Source organism: Fulvia fulva, chromosome 1, assembly GCF_020509005.1.
Source record: "Fulvia fulva chromosome 1, complete sequence".
Classification (NCBI taxonomy): domain Eukaryota; kingdom Fungi; phylum Ascomycota; class Dothideomycetes; order Mycosphaerellales; family Mycosphaerellaceae; genus Fulvia; species Fulvia fulva.
Genome location: NC_063012.1, coordinates 8,257,233 through 8,277,939, shown reverse-complemented (window position 1 = coordinate 8,277,939; position 20,707 = coordinate 8,257,233). Strand labels below are relative to the sequence as shown.

The 20,707-nt window shown below is 54.8% G+C and overlaps 5 protein-coding genes across 5 annotated transcripts; 3 read left to right on the top strand and 2 right to left on the bottom strand.

The window, feature by feature from the left end:
* Positions 1–919: 919 nt before the first annotated feature.
* Positions 920–4,252, top strand: CLAFUR5_01617 (uncharacterized protein; the record flags this gene model as incomplete). Its single annotated transcript, XM_047900765.1, has 1 exon — positions 920–4,252. The coding sequence occupies one exon, from the start codon at positions 920–922 to the stop codon at positions 4,250–4,252; it is 3,333 nt and encodes a 1,110-aa protein (XP_047757252.1).
* A 1,810-nt stretch (positions 4,253–6,062) lies between these two features.
* Positions 6,063–7,294, top strand: CLAFUR5_01616 (uncharacterized protein; the record flags this gene model as incomplete). Its single annotated transcript, XM_047900764.1, has 4 exons — positions 6,063–6,182; positions 6,232–6,248; positions 6,309–6,973; positions 7,032–7,294. 4 exons carry the CDS (start codon positions 6,063–6,065, stop codon positions 7,292–7,294), a joined length of 1,065 nt encoding a protein of 354 aa, XP_047756172.1.
* Positions 7,295–8,065: 771 nt separating this feature from the next.
* On the bottom strand, positions 8,066–12,244 carry CLAFUR5_01615 (DNA repair protein rad13; the record flags this gene model as incomplete). The annotated part of the gene is made up of 1 exon (XM_047900763.1): positions 8,066–12,244. The coding sequence occupies one exon, from the start codon at positions 12,242–12,244 to the stop codon at positions 8,066–8,068; it is 4,179 nt and encodes a 1,392-aa protein (XP_047756171.1).
* Positions 12,245–12,494: 250 nt separating this feature from the next.
* Positions 12,495–15,212, bottom strand: CLAFUR5_01614 (Ribonucleases P/MRP protein subunit pop1; the record flags this gene model as incomplete). The annotated part of the gene is made up of 2 exons (XM_047900762.1): positions 12,495–14,756; positions 14,838–15,212. 2 exons carry the CDS (start codon positions 15,210–15,212, stop codon positions 12,495–12,497), a joined length of 2,637 nt encoding a protein of 878 aa, XP_047756170.1.
* Positions 15,213–15,505: 293 nt separating this feature from the next.
* CLAFUR5_01613 (Structural maintenance of chromosomes protein 5) lies at positions 15,506–19,095 on the top strand (the record flags this gene model as incomplete). The annotated part of the gene is made up of 4 exons (XM_047900761.1): positions 15,506–15,670; positions 15,720–18,616; positions 18,672–18,830; positions 18,882–19,095. 4 exons carry the CDS (start codon positions 15,506–15,508, stop codon positions 19,093–19,095), a joined length of 3,435 nt encoding a protein of 1,144 aa, XP_047756169.1.
* Between the last annotated feature and the right edge of the window lie 1,612 nt (positions 19,096–20,707).

Sequence of the window (20,707 nt, the reverse complement as noted above, 5' to 3'; positions counted from 1 at the left end):
GCCCTTCCACGTTGCTCAGTACGACATGCGCTGTTGTCGCTGAGCGGCAATCTCTGCAGAGCAAGCAGCCGTGGTTGGCCGGGAAGGAGTGTGCGAACAGCCGGCAGTCTAGGCGCGTCATTGCTGCCGTCTGGTCATGTGCATGTGCATACATCTCGTCTACTACAAAGTACATAGATAGCCTTTGCGACAGTGTCTGAGAAGATGGTCCCGAGAGCCTGGCGTATACAACGACAGAGTTGGTCGCAGCGCAGCCAGAGGTCTGATCTGGTCAGTGGTATGAACCAGGATGTGCTTGTGGGGACACCGGCACTCCTTGCTAGAGCAGCGATTGGTCGGAGGGCTCGTTCCCGCCCTCGCCGCCCTCAAAGAAAGCGCGTTAGTCAACAACGGAGCAATTGTGCTGCACACTGCCGCTGTCTACCACCACCCACACCGAACGCCCGCGGCCAATCTCGACAGAGGTGAGTACTGCACTCTGCGTCCCCTACTGGTGATGAGCCAACATGTCGCTGTCCCCGCCCGTGACCGTGACCGTGACCGTGGCCGTGGCCGTCGGGCTGGTCTCATCCTGCATCCTGGCTGCCACTGCCACTGCCACTGCCACTGCCGCGAGGGACAAACACGCACCGCACGATGCAAAACAACCGGAAGCATGGCACAGCAGGCCAACCTGCATACAGCGGACGTCAAACAGCCTGCCGCGCCCATAGCATCCTCTCCGAACCCCACCAGGACCACGGGAGGAGATCGCACCCGTTGCGAAGGACGAGCACCCTACCCACCATTCGCAGCAAAATGTCGCCCGTTTCCCTGTGCTTCTGCTTCTACGTTGCCTCCCTCTTGCCTAACCGCGTACCAGAATATTGCTATCATACACATCTTACCTTTGAACAGACAGGCTCCAGGCTGACCGCAGATGTCTTTTCCTCTAGGCTGTATCGCCTACCCAGCGGCCATTGCGCCGGACGGCAGCACAACTTTTTGCTCAGACAGGCCCAGTACCTCCAGGTCGACGCAGCAAGCCTTGCAGTCGCACTCGCAATCCGTCCAGTCCAAGTCTTTCGAGACCAGCAGGTCCAACTCGGTCAAGCGGCCCAAGTCTGCAAAGAGGAACTTGTCATCCAGGGCTTGGGTCTCCCTCACTCGAGAACGAAGAGAGTCCACCACCGAGGATATAGTCCAGACATCATTCGTTCAGCGAGAGGTATCGCCACAAGGCAGCGGCCGGCCCTCACCGCACGACTCATTCGACCTCCAGTACTCTCTACCTCGCAGCAAAGACACATCACGCCCTAAGCACGTTCCTATTGTTATCCCGGACGAATATTCCTACTTACCGCCGGCGCTGTCAGAGTCGGTATCTAGATCCCATCGCTCCTCAGTCTTAGCTGGCAATCGATCGCCAACATATAGCACCGCTCCGAGCACCTCGTCGCACGAGCATCGCCCGCAAAGTGCTCGCTCATCGCCAAGGCATGTGGAGATAAAGATACCTGACTGGGCGAATCCGGGTCTCAGAGAGCGCGACAATATTTGCACGCTGCCACTACCCATTGCCAAACCTATTGCTCTGCAGGATCCCTTCATCGACGTATCAAAGCTATCGCCACCAGACATGTCTGAGGCAACACCCGAATCAAGCAGAGCCAACACCATGGACTCACACACTTCACGGCCTTCACCTGAGCGGCTGTATGCTGGACGAGGAGACAACACGTCAAATGCCGCTCTGAGCTCCTACAGCAGTCAGACCAGTCTCGTCGGCATGCGCTCTGAGTACGAATCGACGTCGGAAGCCGAATCTACCACAGGCGATGAGGCGTCTGGTTCGCATACTCCATTACAAAGCGCGTCTGGGAGCACTCAGAACCTGCACGCGGTCGGCGGTAATGCATCGAACCTATCTGGTCTGGTGTGCAATGTGCACAGGACAACTGGCAAAGAACCACATCCACTTGTCGGAGCAACCACTACCGTTCTAGGCGACAAGTTGTATGTTTTCGGGGGTCGACGTCTTTCGAGGACGAAGCCGCAGCTGACCGCGAACCTGTATGAGCTCGATCTGATCAGGCGGCATTGGATCAAGCTCGACACTAAAGGCGACATTCCACCACCAAGATACTTTCACAGTGTGTGCGCACTTGGAGACACCAAGCTGGTATGCTATGGTGGCATGTCGCCAGCTCCGAATCTTGAGGTCACGGCTGAAGCGCAGCCAGAGGTGATCGTCATGTCAGATGTGCACATCTACGATGCGCCTACGCAGACATGGACAAAGGTCAATACGCCAGACGCTCCTCAAGGCCGGTATGCGCATTGTGCAGCAATCTTGCCATCCTCAGCGTTCTTCGCGTCCCCAAACGCGCCATTGTCAGCTGTCCACCACAACCCTGCCAGCGCACAGCCAAACCAAGGCACGTTGGGCATCAATCTTGACGGTACCGGAGGTGCCGAGATGGTGGTGGTTGGTGGCCAAGATAGTGCCAATCATTACATCGAGCAAGTCAGTGTGTTCAACCTGCGCAGTCTCAAGTGGACTGGTACCACAGGTATGGGACGTAGCTGTGGTGCATATCGAAGTGTCGTGACGCCCTTGAGTTCGATGAGTGCGGCTCAGATTGGCGCAGGACCTCACGCTCAGCGCGAACTGGACGATGAAGATGAGGAGCCGTCTGCCATTGGTTCTGGCTCTCCCATGCTGATATACTCAAATTACAACTTCCTGGACGTCAAGCTCGAGCTTCAAGTCCGGCTAACAGATGGAACCTTGACAGTGAAGCCGATGCAGACAGCTGTATCACCCCCTGGCCTTCGTTTCCCCAACGGTGGAGTCATTGACAACCATTTCGTCGTGTCCGGCACATTCTTGACATCGTCGAAGCAGGAATACGCATTATGGGCGCTCGATCTCCGAACTCTGACCTGGAGCCGGATCGATGCTGGGGGCAGCATTTTCAGCCAAGGAAGCTGGAATCGTGGTGTTTTGTGGAGCCGCCGGAACTCATTCGTGATATTGGGCAACCGAAAGCGAAGTCTGGTGGATGACTACAACAACCGCCGAATCAATTTCTCCAACATCTGCGTTGTGGAGCTTGAGGCTTTCGGCCTTTACGAGAATCCTCGAGTAGCAGAACCAACTTCGGGCTACATTTCCTCCAGCGCAGCCTCCATCATCTCAACCGCAAGCAAAGACGATCCTGGTTTCGGCCGACTTCTGAGCTCTGCGGCGGAGGACATTGGCAGCCTCGCCTTGAACGTTCGAGAATTAGCAGACATGGACTTCCTCGCCATAGATGGAACGCGAGTGCCGGTGAACTCGAGACTGATCTCTCGGCGCTGGGGTCCCCACTTCATAACACTGTTGCGGGAATCGTTGGTGTCATCGACAGAGAACGAGACTTCAACGTTGCGACCTAGCATCTCCGCCAACCCATCACGCAATTCGAGCATAACAATCACACCTTCCGTCGACTCGGCAGGCACCACACTCACAAACAACAGCAACACTAGCGGTCAACTGCACGACTTACCTGATACGCGCTCTGCTCCACCGTCCGGTCGCCCAAGGTTGCTCTATCTGCCTCATAGACCAGAGACACTGCAGACTCTCCTACACTATCTCTACACTTCGACATTACCATCTGCGCCTCATCCACTGGCGACTCCACAGATATTCTGCTCGTTACTGCAGCTTGCGCGACCATACAAGATAGATGGACTGCTGGAGGCTACGATAGAGCGCCTGCATAATAACCTCGATGGCCGCAACGCCGCTGCCATATTCAACGCAGCCGCGATGGGTGCCGGAGGAGGTGACAGTGTGCACTTTGCGACTAACACTCGCAGCATTGCCCAGAGCGACATACCAATCCGCACTGCGAGCCTCGCAGGTCTCGAAGGGCTATTGTCGAATGGTGCTCCTCGTGCTACTGGTCTGCGCATCGACACCGACATGGCGAACGGCAGGAACACGAGGAACACTTTGCGTCCTGGACAAACCGCAGCTGACGACACTGATGACGACGAGCCGCCAATGAGTGCTGCCACTGATGCCAGTTTCAGCGAGAATGAACTGACAGCAGGCTCGCGAAGCTTCACTGGTAGATCAAAGGAAGATCAGCAGGTATGGACTGGCGCGATGAGTGCTGTCGTTGGGCTCCAAAAGAGAGGCCTTCGAGGCCTGATGGAAGGCCGTCGCATGCGTGAACGCGGCTTTGAAGGCCAGAGAGTGGGACTTGGCATTGCTTAGGATGGAGTGGCAATTGTTGCATGACGGACGTCTGGCGTTCAGAGAGGTAAAAGGGAGGCTTCAAGATACCAAAATCTGCTCGGTTGTCATGCATCTGAGGATATGATAGCTTTCGGAATGATAGCTAATGCCTAGTTCTTTCATCACAATCGCCTGGTTCCCTTCCATGCGTGTTCCATCGTCCGGATAAATCAGCCGAGCAGCTCGGACCATGAACAGGCAAAATTTTGACAAAAAATGTGCAAAAACATACAACACGAGGGATTCCCACGTAGTCACCTACCGTAGTACTAATCTCGCGGTACAATGCTTATATATGGAAGAGCGGACGGGGTTCCTAGCTTTCATTGTCCTGTGGTCGTATGTGCTGCATTTAGTCTCTTTGCCCAATATGTCACTGTGTGCATGCATCCTTGGCTTGAGTCTGATCCCATGTGCTGTGGCAGCGCAGACTGTCTCATCCTTGCTCCTCAGGTGTATACAACAGACGTCTCTTGCGACTGCGGCCGGGTGCCTTACCACGAAACCCGTATATCGTCATTGTTTATGCGATCTTGACCATGGAGATCGAGCGCTGATTCGCGTGTGGTCGAACGGCGTCCGAACACGTGCGACTCGTCGTTGCGAGGCCTGACTGCGGTACGGACGATGCAGTCGCGGGTATTCGTGGTTACGATGAATGGTCATGATATGAGCTACTCTTGGTTTATGGGAGCAGAAGATGCGGTAGACAAGACGACAGCTCGTGCCCTGTCGTCAGATGTCGTTTGCCGCATTTGCCGGTGCGGAGCATCTCCTCCTCTCACTTCACCTGCTGGACCATTTGGAACAATGACAAACTACATGATCGACAGTACGCCTGCGATTATTACCGACGCACACGAGGGCCATAGAATTGGTTGTTAGCGTTTCTCCAGTGGATGCGCTCGCTGTTCATGCTCCACGTCCAGCTTACCTGACCAGCCTACGCCTGCAGACCATCTCTCTCAACAGCGGCGTCCTTCATCTGTGTCTTGCCGTGTTGTTCTGGCCTGGGGCCGCCTCGAGCTCATGGACCATAATCTACTCAGCACTCATCAATGAATCTGGCTAATCCGGCCGAGATCTGTCGCCTGCATGTTCAGGGTCCCCGTTCAGTTATGACACCACACGAGCATGTCAACAACAAGCCAACGAACGCGATTGCCGTAGTTTTATTACATGGTGTTGCGTTGGGTGCTCGATGCTTGACCTATGCCATGCTGCTGATTCGTCGCAGCTCATGATCCGATCAAGCAAAGGATGCTTCAGCCGAACGGCACAAGTGGCGCACGTTTGTCGATACGCATCTCCATCAGCGACTGGCAGGTAGGCGGCTCTTTTGCCGTACCTTGCTTGCTTGCGTGCTCAACTTTCCCCAGCTTTGGATTGTTTCCGGAGCGATCGACGTTGGCTGCTTATTTCCTGCGCAGTGCAACGCTAGCACAGCACTTTCGAGCACCTCCTGCCCACGCTGTCACTTGCTAAAATGGCCGAGCACTTACGGCCGGCATACTGGCTTTGCACTCTTGCACTCCATATCTTGTCCACACTCACGCCTGAGTTCCGGCGAGGACCTCGACCCTTCCGAATGCTTCTTCGAATCGCAGCAACATAAGCAGGACTGCCTACTTCTCGAAACCTTCACATCTGGCTACTTTGTGTGCCTCGTATATTGGCTTGGGGAGCAATCCAATCGTTCTATCGCTTGTTCTCGTGTCAACAACAGAAGCGACCTTCTTCAGATGGGTACATTGGACGGCAGCTTTAAGGTGTTTCGCACGCAACGCACATGTCAGAAGGCCATCCGTCAACTGTCACAGATGCACAGACATATCGCTTCATCTCCGACCCCGGCCACAAGGAGAATCTTTCCGGCAGAGTACGGGCAGCCTGTCTGACATGTCGACGTGTGAGTACATTCTCCATGAATGAGGTTCATGGCTGACATGCCTATGTAGAAGAAGATCAAGTGCTCGTGAGTATTGCCATGATGAAGTGCATGCTTGCTTGGGAGATTGACTTTATATGCTTGTAGGGGGGAGCCAAATTGTCGTACATGCCGCGAGAAAGGCCTTGTATGCGAGGGTCTTCCCGAGCGAAAGCGGCCGCGGAGAGACGCTCCAGACGTCGCCAATCACACACTGGCTTCGAGAGTAGGCATCAATCGAAGGCAACGAATTATCTCCGGGAAGAGGAGCAGCATCTCGCAGACGGCAGCTTTATCAGCTTGTGAAGACTTCACCGACCACAACGATCACCTTACTGGAAGAGCCTCCACAAGCCTGAAAGATGCTTTGTCGTCTACCATTGACTGCAAAGCACAATCCGGACAGATCGCGACAAGGACCTTAGCCCAAAGGAATAGCTCCCGCCGCAATTCTCTGCCAAACCAAATGCACAAGGATACATGGCAAGTGCATCAAGCGCCAAGTCAACCACAACACAATGACCGTCCTGCGGTACCAAGCATGGGCGGCGACACCGCGACCAGCATATCGACCGTCTCTCGACTGAATCAGACTGCTGAGCCACTGCCTACTGTCGGTGATGACAGAGACGATGGAACCGCTGGTTGGTGGTTTGGAGCCGGCGGCGAGTTTGTGGCAATGCCGCCGGAAACACGCACACGGCGGCAGACGGTCGCATGCCTATTCCCAGCGTGTGATGTGGCTGATCCGCGTTACCAAATGCCGTCAGGAGGTAGGTCTTGCAATCAGAATATCAGATGCCACGTTTCATGTAGTTAACCCGCGTACAGGATATAGCTTCTTCGACGACAGCTCATTGCTGGCAAACCACACACCAGCAGCGGAGTTCACGCCTGGTGACTTTTCAGCATGGCTGGACGCGAATGCTCCAGACCTAGCCTCGATGCTCCCGTCCACTTTCCCAGTGGACTCAGTTAACGCTTTCAACCATCCCACGCGCACGTCTGACGCTTTAACGATACCGCTTGCGCAGACTGCACCGAACCAGGATGGGCATTTTGAAGACTACTTCAATCAAGGCTGGCCAAAGTGATCATTTATCATCATTACCAACCACCGGTGCTTGTGAAGGGTCGTGCGAGCTGGCCCTTGGCGACGCAGAGAATGTCTCCACGACGCTCGTATAACTGGTGGTGGCGAAGCTGAAATCATCCTGGAAGTTACCAGGGCATGTAAATCCCAGGAGCCGTCCGCCGCATGGCAGAACACGACAGCTGTAGACCAGCGCTGGAGCAGGATGAGTTTGCAGTCCCCAGGACCTCAATGCCTGGATCGTCGAGAACATCTATTCACTACATGTTTGGTAGCTCGATCAGGGTCAAGAATTTACGGATCAGGTCGCAATGTCCAATGGCTCCATCGCAAATGGTCCACCGTCAAGCCGTGCAACCAGTCGGCCGATCTCGAATAATGTCAAAACTAGGTACAGCCTGCAGCTCATCGGAACAGGCGAAGGCGAAGCACGAACCAGCAACAGCTGAGCCCTTGTCCATACCAAAAACTGCGTCTCGAATTCGAAACGTTGCGTCTGATGTGGTTCGCGGTGCTAATGACAAGAGACTATAACATGCTTCTCGCCGCATCACATCGTCTTGAGGATAACACAGCTGCGCTCACGGATACATGTCCTGTGTCAACCCAGTCATGCCTTGAGCAGCTAGTGTTGGGGTAGTGCTGAAAGAACCCATGGGGCGTGCATATGAGAGCAATCAACGTAGCTTAGTATTCTAGCCGGTCGTCGATGAGGAGAACTTGACACATGAAGTCTCTCGGTGTGGCGATACCACTCACTTTTGTGAGAAACTTATTCATCTTCCAGTACTCTCTTCCTCCGACCACTTTTCGCCAACCCCGTCTTCCTTTTTGCCTTCTTTTTCCTCGGACCCTCAAACTCACTCTCGTCCTCACCTGAAGCTGCCGATGCTTCAGGCTGAGTCGCAGCCTTTGCTGATTTTCGCTTGCGCTGCTGTTGTCTTGCAGCAGGAGGATCAACCGACGGTGGATCAGCATTGACGCCATCGCCGTCTTTACTAGGCTCCTCGACCTCCTCAGAGAAGTCCTCAGAAATACCGTTCCTGTTACGCTTAGCTTTCTGCGCCATCTTACTGAGAGCGCTGCCCATTCTCTTACTACCCTCCGCTCGCTTCCTAGGCGCGAAGCCTTCGCCCCTGCCAGAGTCGCGAGCACCTGCCGCGCCGACCCCAACACCGCCGTCGAAGAAAGCAGTGATGTTCGCTTGCGTACCTTCGTCGACGCGTCGGTTCATGTCCTTGATCACGGGCACGAGGACTTCATCTGTGCGTTCTTCGCTCCAGCCAATAGTGGCCATCAGGAAGGAGCGAAGTGCAGCAAGATCAGGCACACCCCATTGAAAGGCCTCCTGCGTAGCATCAACGTCGGGCTGCTGGTATGCCAGCTCCACGCGAGCGTCCGGGAACGCAGGCGGAAGAAACAGCTTCGTTGCATTTTTCCGAAACTTCTTCCTGAAGGCATTCTTGGCATCTTCTTCCTTGGGAATCTGGTTCATCTGTACAGCAGTCCACCATTCTTTGAACTTTTCGAGGCTGCCGAACTCGGAGATGATCTCAAGAGCTGTAACGGGACCTATGCCAGGAATTCCGTCTGTGTAATCGGAGCCTAGCAGGTGTGCGACAGCGATAAGCTTATTCCGCGTCAGGTCGAACTCCTTTTCGAGGTCGGAGGTGAGGTAGCATTCTACGAACTTTGCTTGGTTGAACATGTTCTTGTAGATGCGTGTACCGCCGAAGAGAAAGCAATCAGAGTCGTCTGTGACAATGCCGTCGACGAGACCCAGATGAACCAGCTCGGCGCATTGCGCTTCGGCTTCCATGGGTGCGGTGATGTATGGTAGTCCGAATAGACGCAGCAGTGCCTGACACTCCTGGATCATGATTTGGGTAACTTCGTCTGCATCACGGCGATCTTTCTTCTGTTGGTTGCGCAGTTGCTTTAGCTCCTTCTCGTACTCCTGGATATTCTGAGCTTGAGATTTGTTATTGAGACTGCTCGCGAAGCGAGCATGTTCTTCGGCCTCAAGAGTCAATGCGCGAAGTATCTCTGCGTCTTCGGGGTCAGAGAAGTCATCGTACTCGTCACCTTCTGGCACTGACTCCTGCAGCGCCAGACCAGAATGAGGTTCTGTTCGGACATCTTCAAACTGATCCTCGAGCACCGGTGACTCGTCCCTGGTGACGACCGAGAAAGGGTGTTCCGGTAGCTCAACATCCTCGAAGTTAAGGTCTTCGTCGTCCTCAGCATCACGTGGTGGCTCAGGGTGGGCAATCTGCTCGTCCGTGGGCGCTTGTGCCAAGTCAGCTGCACCCGCTCTCGATGCGCTCGTCGTGTCTGATATCGGCACTGACTGTCCCTTGGCTGAGATTGTGGCGCTGGCAGATCGCGAGGTCCTCTCATTGGGCCCTTCCCGCCGGTCATCTTCTCGATCACTTTCACTCCACTCGAGTATGTCCCCGTCGTCTTCTTCAACGAGAGGTGCCTTGACCTTTGATGAGGGCTTTGCTTCGTGTGAGGGCGAGTGACTGGGTATCCCTTCCTCCTCGCTATCTTCCATGAATGGCGCCTTCGCTGTCCCCGGCGTGCGACCCACTGTTGGCACTTGCGCCACTCCTGCGCCACTCGTTGGAGACACTCTTTTGACGGGAGGAGCGTCCACCTTATCGGCAGCTTCCAAATGCTTGGCTATGTTGGGCTGCGCCCGAATCTCGTCAGCCATGTCGCCCATGGTCAAATTCTCGCCAACGAGCGGTCTCTCAGGCATTCCTTTCTCTTCAAGAACGAGGGACTCGGGTTCGTCTGGTTCAGTGTTTAGCGCAGTGGTCGTGGTCTCGTCGTGTTCAAGGTCGATGACTGCTTCGTCCTTGAGGCCTTCGTCGTCGTCGTCATCACCGTCGAGCTCGATGACATCCCCAGTGTCAGCTCGCTGAAGCATGCCCTCGCCCTGCTTCTGAAACTGAAATTGCTGCCCAAATTCACGATCTTTCTTGCGAGCTTCTCGTTCCCGGCGTCTTTGAGCCTCGAGATCCTGCTCGATGTCACCTGAGAACCAAGGTGGCAGCGGTTCCGCCTTCTTCTTCTCCTTCGTTGCAAGTGCAGGGTTCTCAAATCCACCCTGAGCCTCCTCGGTACGCTCCTGCATCTTCTTCTTGCCAAGTAGGGATGAGCCGAGATCGAGCTTCTCAAATGGCAGAGGACCTTTGAAGCCCGCTTGTTTGGCGATATCAGTAGCGGACTGTTCGGCCCTGCGGGTTGCGTCTTGCCGGCGTTGAGGAGGGCTGGACCTACGCTTACTCCTGCGACTTTCTGCAAGAGCAGCCTGAAGATCCATGCTATCGTCATTGTCGTCGCTGTCCTCCGGCTTCGAGGTTGGAACACCGAATGAGGTAATCTCGCGACTCTCCGGAGCGGTGTCATGTGCACGTTTGTTCAGGATGTTCGCGATCGCTCTCGCATTTCCCCTCGGAATTGGTCGCTGCTCTTTTGCCGCTGACTGCTTGAAAGCCTCGGGCAGGTTCTCCTGCTCCAGATCAGATGCATTGCCGTCAGCATCTGTCTGATTACGCCCTTCGGCACCAGTCCCCTCCATGGACATTGCAATGGCTTTTCTCAGATCTTCATCCTCACTTGACTCTGCCTCACCCTCGCCGAACAGGTCGTCGTCGACTTGCACCTCCCCCCACTCATCTTCCTCTCCGCTGCTATCCTGTACGAAAAGCGAGTTTGGGTCAGGTTCCGTCTGTCGTTTGGGCCTTGGCCTTCGTCTTGTCGTTGTCCTTCTCGAACTATAGAGAGCTCGCCGCTGCCTCAGAAGCTGGTCGGATGCCTCTTCATTGCCGCCCTTTCTCTTGGGTAGTCGATTTAAGCCTTCGATGGGGATATCCTCAAACTCGTCTTCACTTTCTCCATCAGGGTCTGTCTTGACGAGCGGCGCCGGCTTGTCGATATCTATCGGCTTCTCTTCCTTGCCTTCTTCGCTGATCACACCCAAGGCCCAGCCACCCTTGACTCCATCGTTCTTCACCAAGACATACTCTCTGCCCTTCTCACCTGCGATCCTGCCGAGTCCAAATGTGGTATCCTCGGACCCATTCAAACGCATCAGACGTTGTGTAAGCTCGTTGCGTTCCTGCACACGCTCGATCTGGAATTTGGAGAATGCCATCCGGTCCGGGAACATGACATCAAGCTGTTCCTTGGAGTGACCCATACGCAGCCGACTGCGCAGTCGTGCAGCGTTAAGGATGTTGTACCGGTCAGAGGCGGGCAGAGACATGAAGAAGGGACTGTCATAGTCGATTTTGGAGAAGTCATATACATTGATATCCTCGCCCGTGTCGAAGCTGCGCGCGTGTGCCTGCAGCTCCTCGAGCGACATGACACGCGGATCGTTGGGGCCGCCCATCTCGCTCATGGACATGTCCATCTCGGGCAGGTGATATTGGTCCTTCTTGCGGAACTTTCTGTTCTGCTGGCGCTCCTGCTGTGTCATCTGCAGCTCGTCCACGTAGACGAGCCCATCGTCCGGCACTGCCTCTTCTTGCTCTGGCGCGCGGTACCGCTGTGGCTCTGCCTTGCGCTGCGCCTCCTCCTCTTCTGCACGCCGCTGCATCTGCACCGCCAGCAGCTTGCCTGCCGTCCGCGCGGCATCTTCCCGACGGCCTTCTCTTCGCGCCTTGCGCGCTCGGATCGTCTGTCGCTTGAGAGCCGGTGCGCCCCCGTCGAAGACGAAGACGGGCTTGATGCCGAAGAACAGCAGTTTGCATATGCGGCGGAAGAAGCCGACGATGTGGCTGTTGCGCAGAGCGTTGCCCTCCTTATCACGCACTGCCTTGAGAAACTGGTAGATCCAGATGCTGGCGTCCACCGCCAGGCGCTTGCGATTGAGCGTCTCGATCTTGATGGGCCGCGCGCATGGCTGCAAGATCTGCCACAGCCCCGTGACACCCATCGTGTGGCGGTCGATGGACTATCATGTCTGGGTGTAGAGAGGAGATGCGCACGAGAAAGACAAGACGGAGCACGCAACAGGTCCTCTGAATGAACGGCAGTGATGTCAGAGCGCACGCGACTTGACCCGCGATCACGTGACTGTACATGTGATATGGCAAGGGAGGAGACGACAGATGCGCAACTCAGACAATAGTGCGAGGTGCCGTTGTCGAATACTGACCATTTTCAAGGGCCTTGTACATTCCCGACTATACCAGCTCCCACTCAGCGAGCCGACCAATGCCGTTACCAGCATTTCGAACAATGCACAACCTGCCATCTGCCTCACCTGCTCTGCCAGCCTCAGTAACGCGCTCAAGCAAGATGCTACCCACTCCAGTCCCCTTTCCCTCCCCAAGATTGTAGTTGCCCGATGTCACGAACCCGATCAGATCCTCTTCGCCGGGGCAATCTGGGTAGTGCTCTTCACCCACACGCGGCGGCTCGATTAGACTTTGAGCAAGACGTCGTTGCACAAGATAAGCAGGAGCGTCCTTGTCCAGTCGCGGAAGGCCATGCTTCGGACCCCGGTGCCTCGCACTCGGTTGGTTGCGAGGATGAAGCGTTAGCCAGCTTTGGCGGAGAGCATTTGAATCCGTGGTCGAAGGCAGGCGGTATATACGCGCGCAAGTTTGTGGTACGCCGCGGGTCAGGAGCTTGACTCGTACACTGACGGTCGATCCTTTGGCGATGGACGGCGATGCAGATGCTGCAGAGTTCCACAGCGTTTGAGCTTGCGGTGACGATATGTGAACGAGGGCTTCTGGCTGTACCGCAGGTTCGTCTAAACGCCTTTCATCGGCGTTCTTCATCGACTCTGTGGTAGCAACAGCGTCAGCCTGCCCAATTCCCATAGCAGATGGCGGTCCTGAAAGCAGACGTCCCCAGTCACAAGCCCAGCCCTCACCAATCTCGCCTTTCTTGCCGCCTCCTAGATCGACAGCCTGCCAATTCACACGCTTTGACTTTGGCCTCCGCTGCCAATCGGCTCTCCGCTTGGAACGTTCCTGCACTTCCCAATCCCAGCCAGCTTTAGTGCCTGGGAAGTCGCCGGGGAACCAGGGCACGCCTGCTTGAAAGGATAGCTGTCGCATTTCGTCGAGCCCGCCAAAACGCGGTTGTCCGCCTGTAGACAGAGGGTAGTACATTATGCTATACCACACAGGCTTTACGCACTTCCATGGGAGGATGATTGTCCAAGTGCCATGTTGGTTTGCCGCATTGGAAGACGCTTGCACCAGTATCGGTATCCTTGGGTCAAGGGGTAACCGATCAGGGTATTGTCCAGGTGCAGACAGTGCTTTTCGCCTGTTGATGGACTTCTGGCTAGGCAACGAAGAGGAAGCGGCAAGGCGCGACCTGCGAAGGAATAGGGAAGGTGTTGATTGTGTCTCATCTGCCGGCCATTTGGCTATAACTTCCATCATTTGATCGTGGTTCTCTGGCTTGTGAGCTAGCTTGATTGTCTGTGGGGGATGGTGAAGTCGTGGGTCTTGGATCTCGAAACCAAGCAGTGCCCCCGACGGGAGCATGGCCGGGCCACGAATACCTGCAAGCTGTGCCCAGATATGCCCAATGCTTGTGACAGAAGATGGCTGGTCGTCTGTGAAAGCTGAAGGTATCAGAGCGCCATGGAGTGCTTCAGTCGCACCCGGTCCTGTGATCTCGATACTCCCCAACTCGAAACGAAGGTCTTCGACAACGACTTGGGGCTTGGCCACTTTGGACAGACGAATGATCTCTTCCCAGAGCTCCCAGAATGCTGCCGGATGGACACGAACGAACACACTGCGCCTACGCTTTGCCGGCTCATCACCCATTGTGGGTCGCTCGTTGGTAGATAGAGCACACCAGGTGATGGTCAGCGGCGCAATGGGTCTGCGTGGATCCCCTCGGTGGTGCACCATACCTTCCCAGACTCGTGTGCCGTTCTTCCACTTTAGAACTTTGGCTCCAGCCAAGTCGTCTTTAGCCAATGTGGTGCCCACACCGATTGCTTGTAATAATCCTTCGATACTACTTTGCTGACCTTCGAGTCCAATGGTGGAAACGTAACTTGTATCCCAAGCCACAACGCCTCGTTCATTAGCAGCTCTATGGGTTGGCCGGTAGCTTTTCAGGGTGGATGTCAATGGTAATGCAAAGCGCCACATCGACTCCTTCGGCAGAGTCATACGTGCTCGCTTGGCGTGGAACATGTGTGTCGGCAACCAAGTTTTGTTCTTCTGCCGCTTGCGAAACTTTGCCTTGGGCACAGGCGGCATCGCTGGCGTGGCCTTCTTGACCTTTGGAGCACGGGTCTGGATGGCTAATGAAATAGATTTAAGAGTCGAGGCGGCGTCTGCATTTCTAGCAGACTTCTCCTTGGCTCCCAACGCTCGCAGTCTCTTCGCGGTCTCAATACGCAGGCGCATGTGTCTGGTGGGCTTTCTCCTTCGCGCTGTCACGGTGGGCGTCTTGTCCTCGACCATCTGCCATCGTGTCAGTAATCTCGCTGCTCCCAGTCGATCTTCTACCCACCTTCAGCCAATGACGTGCAGACAGTAACATACCTCCCTCTTCGCCCGTGGCTGCAACCTCTTGGGCACACGCTTTACGTTGTGGCTGGCTGTCCGTCTCCGCAAGTCCGGGGGCACCTGCTGAAAAGCCCGCTTGGTGAGAGCCTTCTTGCTGCGTGCCATTCCCTCCTCCAGAGCGCGTATCTCGTACTCGCGCGACTTGACAAACTTGTCCACGTCCAGCTCGCCATGCTTGAACGCCCTCGAGGCGGTTTGTGTGGAGAGGACTCGTGCATCTCGCTGTTTCGCGCGGTGATCAAACTTGGGCCGTTTCGTGCTGCTGCTGCTGTCCTTCTGGTTGGAGTTGGATGAGGGCTCCTTGCGCTTCCTCGATGCAGCGCTGGGCTTGTCGCCATTCTGTTGCGGCATCCTGTTGCCGAGTTCTACGTTTCAGGGGATTACATTTGGTGACCGTCCATTCAAATACTAGCCAGGCGTTCGTCGTAAATGCAGGATCACTGCGACACAGTGACAAGAGTGAATTCATGGATGAATAAGAATAATTTGGAGTAGACTTCCGGCTGTCGCGCTAGTTCTAGTCACAACCCTATATAAGATCTTACCTCCGACATGTATCTCCGAGACGCGTTGACCTCGCGTCCTTGGTCTTCGCCATCACCTCCGTTTCCCACCACATCACCTCTTCCGTCAACACCACAACAATGTCGCGTGCAGTGACGCCACAGCGACGTGGCAGAGAGCAGGATGCGGAGTCCGAAGGCATGTATGCAAGTGGCTCGGGGACACAAAGCAGCAAGCGGCGTCGAGTAGAGGATGATGTTGCAACCGAAGACGGTGACGGTGACGCCGACACTGATGAGGACGAGGTACGCCATGTCTCACTCAAGTTGCTCCCTCAATACTGATCAGCCGCAGCCCTCAGAGCGTCCGCTGCTTCCTGACAGCTACAGACGGTCTCCAAAGAACAAGGGACGCGCCCGAGATGTCCCAGGTGGCCATGGCCAGCAGGAACACAAGCCCGGATCCATCGTGCGAGTAACACTTCGGGATTTCGTGACCTACACCAATGCCGAGTTCCACCCCGGTCCCAACCTGAACATGGTCATCGGGCCAAACGGGACTGGAAAGAGTACTCTCGTATGTGCAATATGCATCGGTCTTGGCTGGAGTACTGTGCATCTCGGCCGCGCGAAGGACATCACCGAGTTTGTCAAGCATGGTATGAAAGAAGCCACTATCGAGATAGAGCTGAAGGCCGACCCACAGCGCCACACCACCAACCCGGTGATAACGCACACAATCAACCGCGATGGTGGTCGCAAGTCTGGACCAAGCAAGTCTCTTTGGCAGATAGACGGCAAGAAAAGTAATGCCAAGGAGGTGCAAAGGCTGGCCAGGAGCTTTCACATCCAGGTCGATAATCTCTGCCAATTCCTCCCACAAGACCGCGTGGTTGAGTTCGCAGCACTCTCACCCGTTGAGCTTTTGGTCCAGACTCAAAGAGCTGCAGCTCCTGAACAGATGTCCAAATGGCACGATCAGCTCAAGTCTATGGGCAAGGAGCAGAGGTTGAAGCTGGTGGAGCAAGAAAATATCACGCAGCAACTCAAGTCGATGGAGAATCGGCAGAGGATGCAGCAAGCCGATGTGGAGCGTCTTCGTGAGCGCACTGAGCTGCAGGATCAGCTTCACCTGCTGCAGCGGATGCAGCCATTTGCAGATTACGCCAAGTTGCAGAGCCAGTACAAGCAAGCCAGGAAAGAATGGAGCGTTGCCGATAAAGAGCTTCGGCATTTGCAGCGGAGAATGGAGCCCAATGTCCGAGCTGTGGACACCAAACAGGCCTACCGGGACCACTTGACCAACGTTGTAGCCTCGCGCGCTCGTCTTCTTGCTCGGTCAGAGAACAAGGCCGATCAGCTTGTGCAGAAAGTCGACGACAAGGCCGAAGCCATCAAAGGACTTGAACAAGAAATCGATGCAGAAAAGGCGGGTCGCAAAAAGTCGAGTGAGACAATCAACAAATATCAGCGACTTGTGCGGAGCATTCAGCATGAGCGAGAGAATCCTCCTCCAGACTTCGATCCGGTGAAGATGAACGAAGAGATCAAGAGCATCAAAGATGAGGTTCGAAGACTTGACACCGAGATCAATAACAGCGTGAACACCCAACGAGACCTCGGACATCAGGCTCAGCAGCGCACGCAGATCATTGAGCAGGAGACTGCAAATAGACTACACCTTCAATCTCAAGTCGGACGGCAGGAGAGTAAGCTCGAAAGCGCTTCTTCTGATGCTGCCAAAGCCTGGAAATGGATCCAGGAGAACAAGGATAAGTTTGCTGGAGAGGTCTACGCGCCGCCCATGATATCATGCTCGGTGACCGACGCAAGATACGCGGATGCTGTAGAGGCAATCATCGGTCAAGGAGAACTCATGGCATTCACTGTGACATCGCAAGCAGATTTCCGAGTCCTGGAGGAGCAGGTTTATCGGCGCATGCATCTGACTCACGTCAACATTCGCACTGCAGGACAGCTTTTGACCACCTTCTCGGCTCCATTCTCTCAAGAGGAGCTGCGGCAGTACGGGCTGCATCACTGGCTACTTGATCTGATTGAGGGTCCTGACCCGGTTCTTGCCATGCTCTGCGACAACACTGCCATCCACCAGACGGCATATGGTGAGCGGGATATCACCAACAATCAGCTTGAGGCTATTAAACAGACCGCGATTGGCTCCCTGGTCGCAGGGCGCCAGTCTTTTCGGGTGACCAGACGTCGGGACTTGGGTGACCACGTCGTGTCTACTCGCGTATCGACTATCAACAGCTCTAAGCTCTTGACAGATGCTCCAGTCGATACACATGAGGAACAAGAAATCAAGCGCCGCATTGGTGAGGCCGAATCTGAGAAAGAAGAGATTGCGAAAGAGATAGCCGGGGTGGCCTCACGATGCAGCGAGCTACGTACGGAGATGCGACGCCTCGAAATCCACCAAAAACAACTTGTGGAGGACAAGAATCATAAACAACAAGCGTATTCCAAATTCATGGGACTGGAGACCAAGGAGGAAGAAGCACAGGCCAAAGTGGACGAAGCCAAGGAATCGATGAAGGGCGTGCGCCAAAGGGTCGATACCCTGAAGGAAGAGATCGAGCAGCGGACTTTGGAGAGAGCACAGTTGACGGTCGATGCTGCCAGGGCCATTGATGCGCTGAAAGGTTTACACGTGCAGCTGTACGAAGCGGAGATAATGCAGATCGAAGCGGGCTCAGATCTCGAACAGTTACAAGCCCGACACGCTGATGAGCAACATCAGCTCGAGGTGAAACAGCAAGAGGTGCACCAGCTCAAGGAGACCACAGACCAAGCGAAAGAAAGGGGCTTAGAGGCGCAGGCTAAATGCAGGGAGATTCAGCCAACCATGACGGACAAAGAGCTTGAATACTACAACGAGGCTGAGAGTCACTGGGAGGACATAGATCTCGATGCCGAGATCCAGACCGTGGAAGCATCGCTTGAGTCCCGACTTGGCGGCAATGAAAACATTCTTCAAGAGTTCGAGGAGCGCGCCCGCAAGATCGAACAGAAGCGTGCACAAGAGGAAGGCCTCGTTGAATCCCTCGAGCAAATCAGGACCAGCATCGAGAACATTAGGCAGCAGTGGGAGCCTGAACTTGACCGCCTGGTGAAGCAGATCTCGGACGCATTTGGTGAGAACTTTGAGCGCATTCAATGTGCTGGCGAAGTCGGCATCTACAAGGATGATGACTTCGAGCAGTGGGAAATACAGATCAAAGTCAAATTCAGGTACGATGTCAGATTCTGAGAATCATCCATGCCAATACTGACGATGCGACCACAGAGAGAATGAACAGCTCAGCGTGCTCAACAGCCACCGACAATCCGGCGGCGAGCGTGCTGTGTCAACGATCTTCTACCTTATGGCTCTTCAAAGCCTAGCCAAAGCGCCGTTCCGTGTGGTTGACGAGATCAATCAAGGAATGGATCCCCGCAACGAGAGGTATGTGTACATCCAGTCTTGATGGAGCGATCATGCTGACCCAGTCTGCAGGCTTGTACACTCTCGTATGGTGGAAATCGCCTGCGCAGAGCACACCAGCCAGTATTTCCTGATCACGCCGAAGCTGTTGAACAACCTGACCTATCATCCCAACATGAAGGTCCACTGCATCGCTTCAGGAGAATATATGCCGGATGACCATCGTGAGCTGGACTTCGGCATGCTGGCAGAGAGGGCGCTGGCTGTTCGAGCTGCAGGTAATTGAGGGACAACTGGTTCGGTTGGTACAGGGAAGTGGCTGCCGTACTCGTTTCGCACCATGTCACAACTCAATCTGAGCAGTTCTGTATGCGTCTTAAGGGCGAAACCCTTCGAATGAGCACTAGGGCCAACTAAAGGAAGGTCGTTCTCTCGACAGCATGTCGTCCTGAAAACTGAGGGCTTGCCAGCGATTCCTTGCCCGCGACCAGGGTCCATTGACCGCTATCAACTGAGTGCGCTCGCGCAGCCATATGGCTTGAATATGGCTTGGCCCTGCATGCCCTGGGCGACTTAAGCATCCTTCCTCTTACACCTGCATCCTTGTGATGGCTAGGGATATCCCCGAGGACATAGTGCACATTAGCACAGATCGTGTCCAACGATTATCATGGGCGATCCGATCCAACCTTTCACTCACGATGGTTCTACAATTAACACGTACATGTAATAATCGTCTATGCAAGCAGCTGAGTCCTTCAGATCTTGCACGTCTGCTAACCCTGTTGGCCAATGCTGACGAAGTATGCCATGGTGGGGTCCAGATCGGGCAATATTGTCTTATGAGCTTGCTCCGTTCTGAAATTGAGTTGGCTTGGCTGATCTCTGAAGCCACCGTATGCACGCCATCTCGGACGTCTCAGACATACCAGCTTCTCAAAGTAGAAGGACCGAAAGTGCCTATTGTGCCGACTTGCACTCTATTACTGCGCCGCCCACATTCCAAATCCCCGATGATGGATTGGCGCAGGCACAATGCTAATGAGCTACGCACTACTGATGCAGCCCGCAGATCACGAAGAGCACACAGCCGTCGTAGAGGCGCCGAATCTAGTAGTGCAAATGCCGTTTAGCGATGCAACAGATCGCGATCCGCCATGTACAGTTTTTGAGAGGCTAGTGCCAGGCGTGATGATCATTGTATCACGCGTGTGTATGTAGTATTGCTGATCAGCACAACCTGACCTGCCCTTGCTCTTGATTGCAGGTAGTTGCCGACGCGGATGTCTCGCAGTAGCATGCCATCCACGTGCCGCTCTCATCTATTCCACGAGGTAGTCGATCATCGCGAGCAAGCGAGAACGCGCTGCAGCAAGCGTGAGCGAAGCGTGGACGTTGTGCTATCGTCGGGGCTACGCACGAAAGCATATACGATCGACAGAGCAGCGTCAGAGGCGCTCACAGTGTAATCTTGGCAGAAGCAATCGCAGCCGGCAAGAGCCTTGCGGCGTGGCGCTCGCCTTCTCACGTGGCGTTTAAGAACCGGCAGTCCGCAATCTAGACAGGCTAGAAGTTACTGTAGGTGCGCGTTGCGCACGGTCGTACATTAAGTACGGCCCTATCGTTTTAACCTATAGATTGTGCTGTTGGCGGTTGTGAAGCTCCAAAGGTAAGCGTAGCGGAGTGGAGCTCTCAACCAACCCTTCTAGACTGCAAAGTAGCGTGCGATCCACGCTACCGCTACCCGACGTACAGTGCTTATTATACGACGACATAGGCGTTAGCGACGAGTATATGTTTGCGAGTTCGCCAACAGGCACAGTGCGGTGGGTCACGTGACCCTAAAGCATGAAAGTTGACCAATCAGAGCGGGCGCCAAGGCTAGTTGAGGGCTGGTA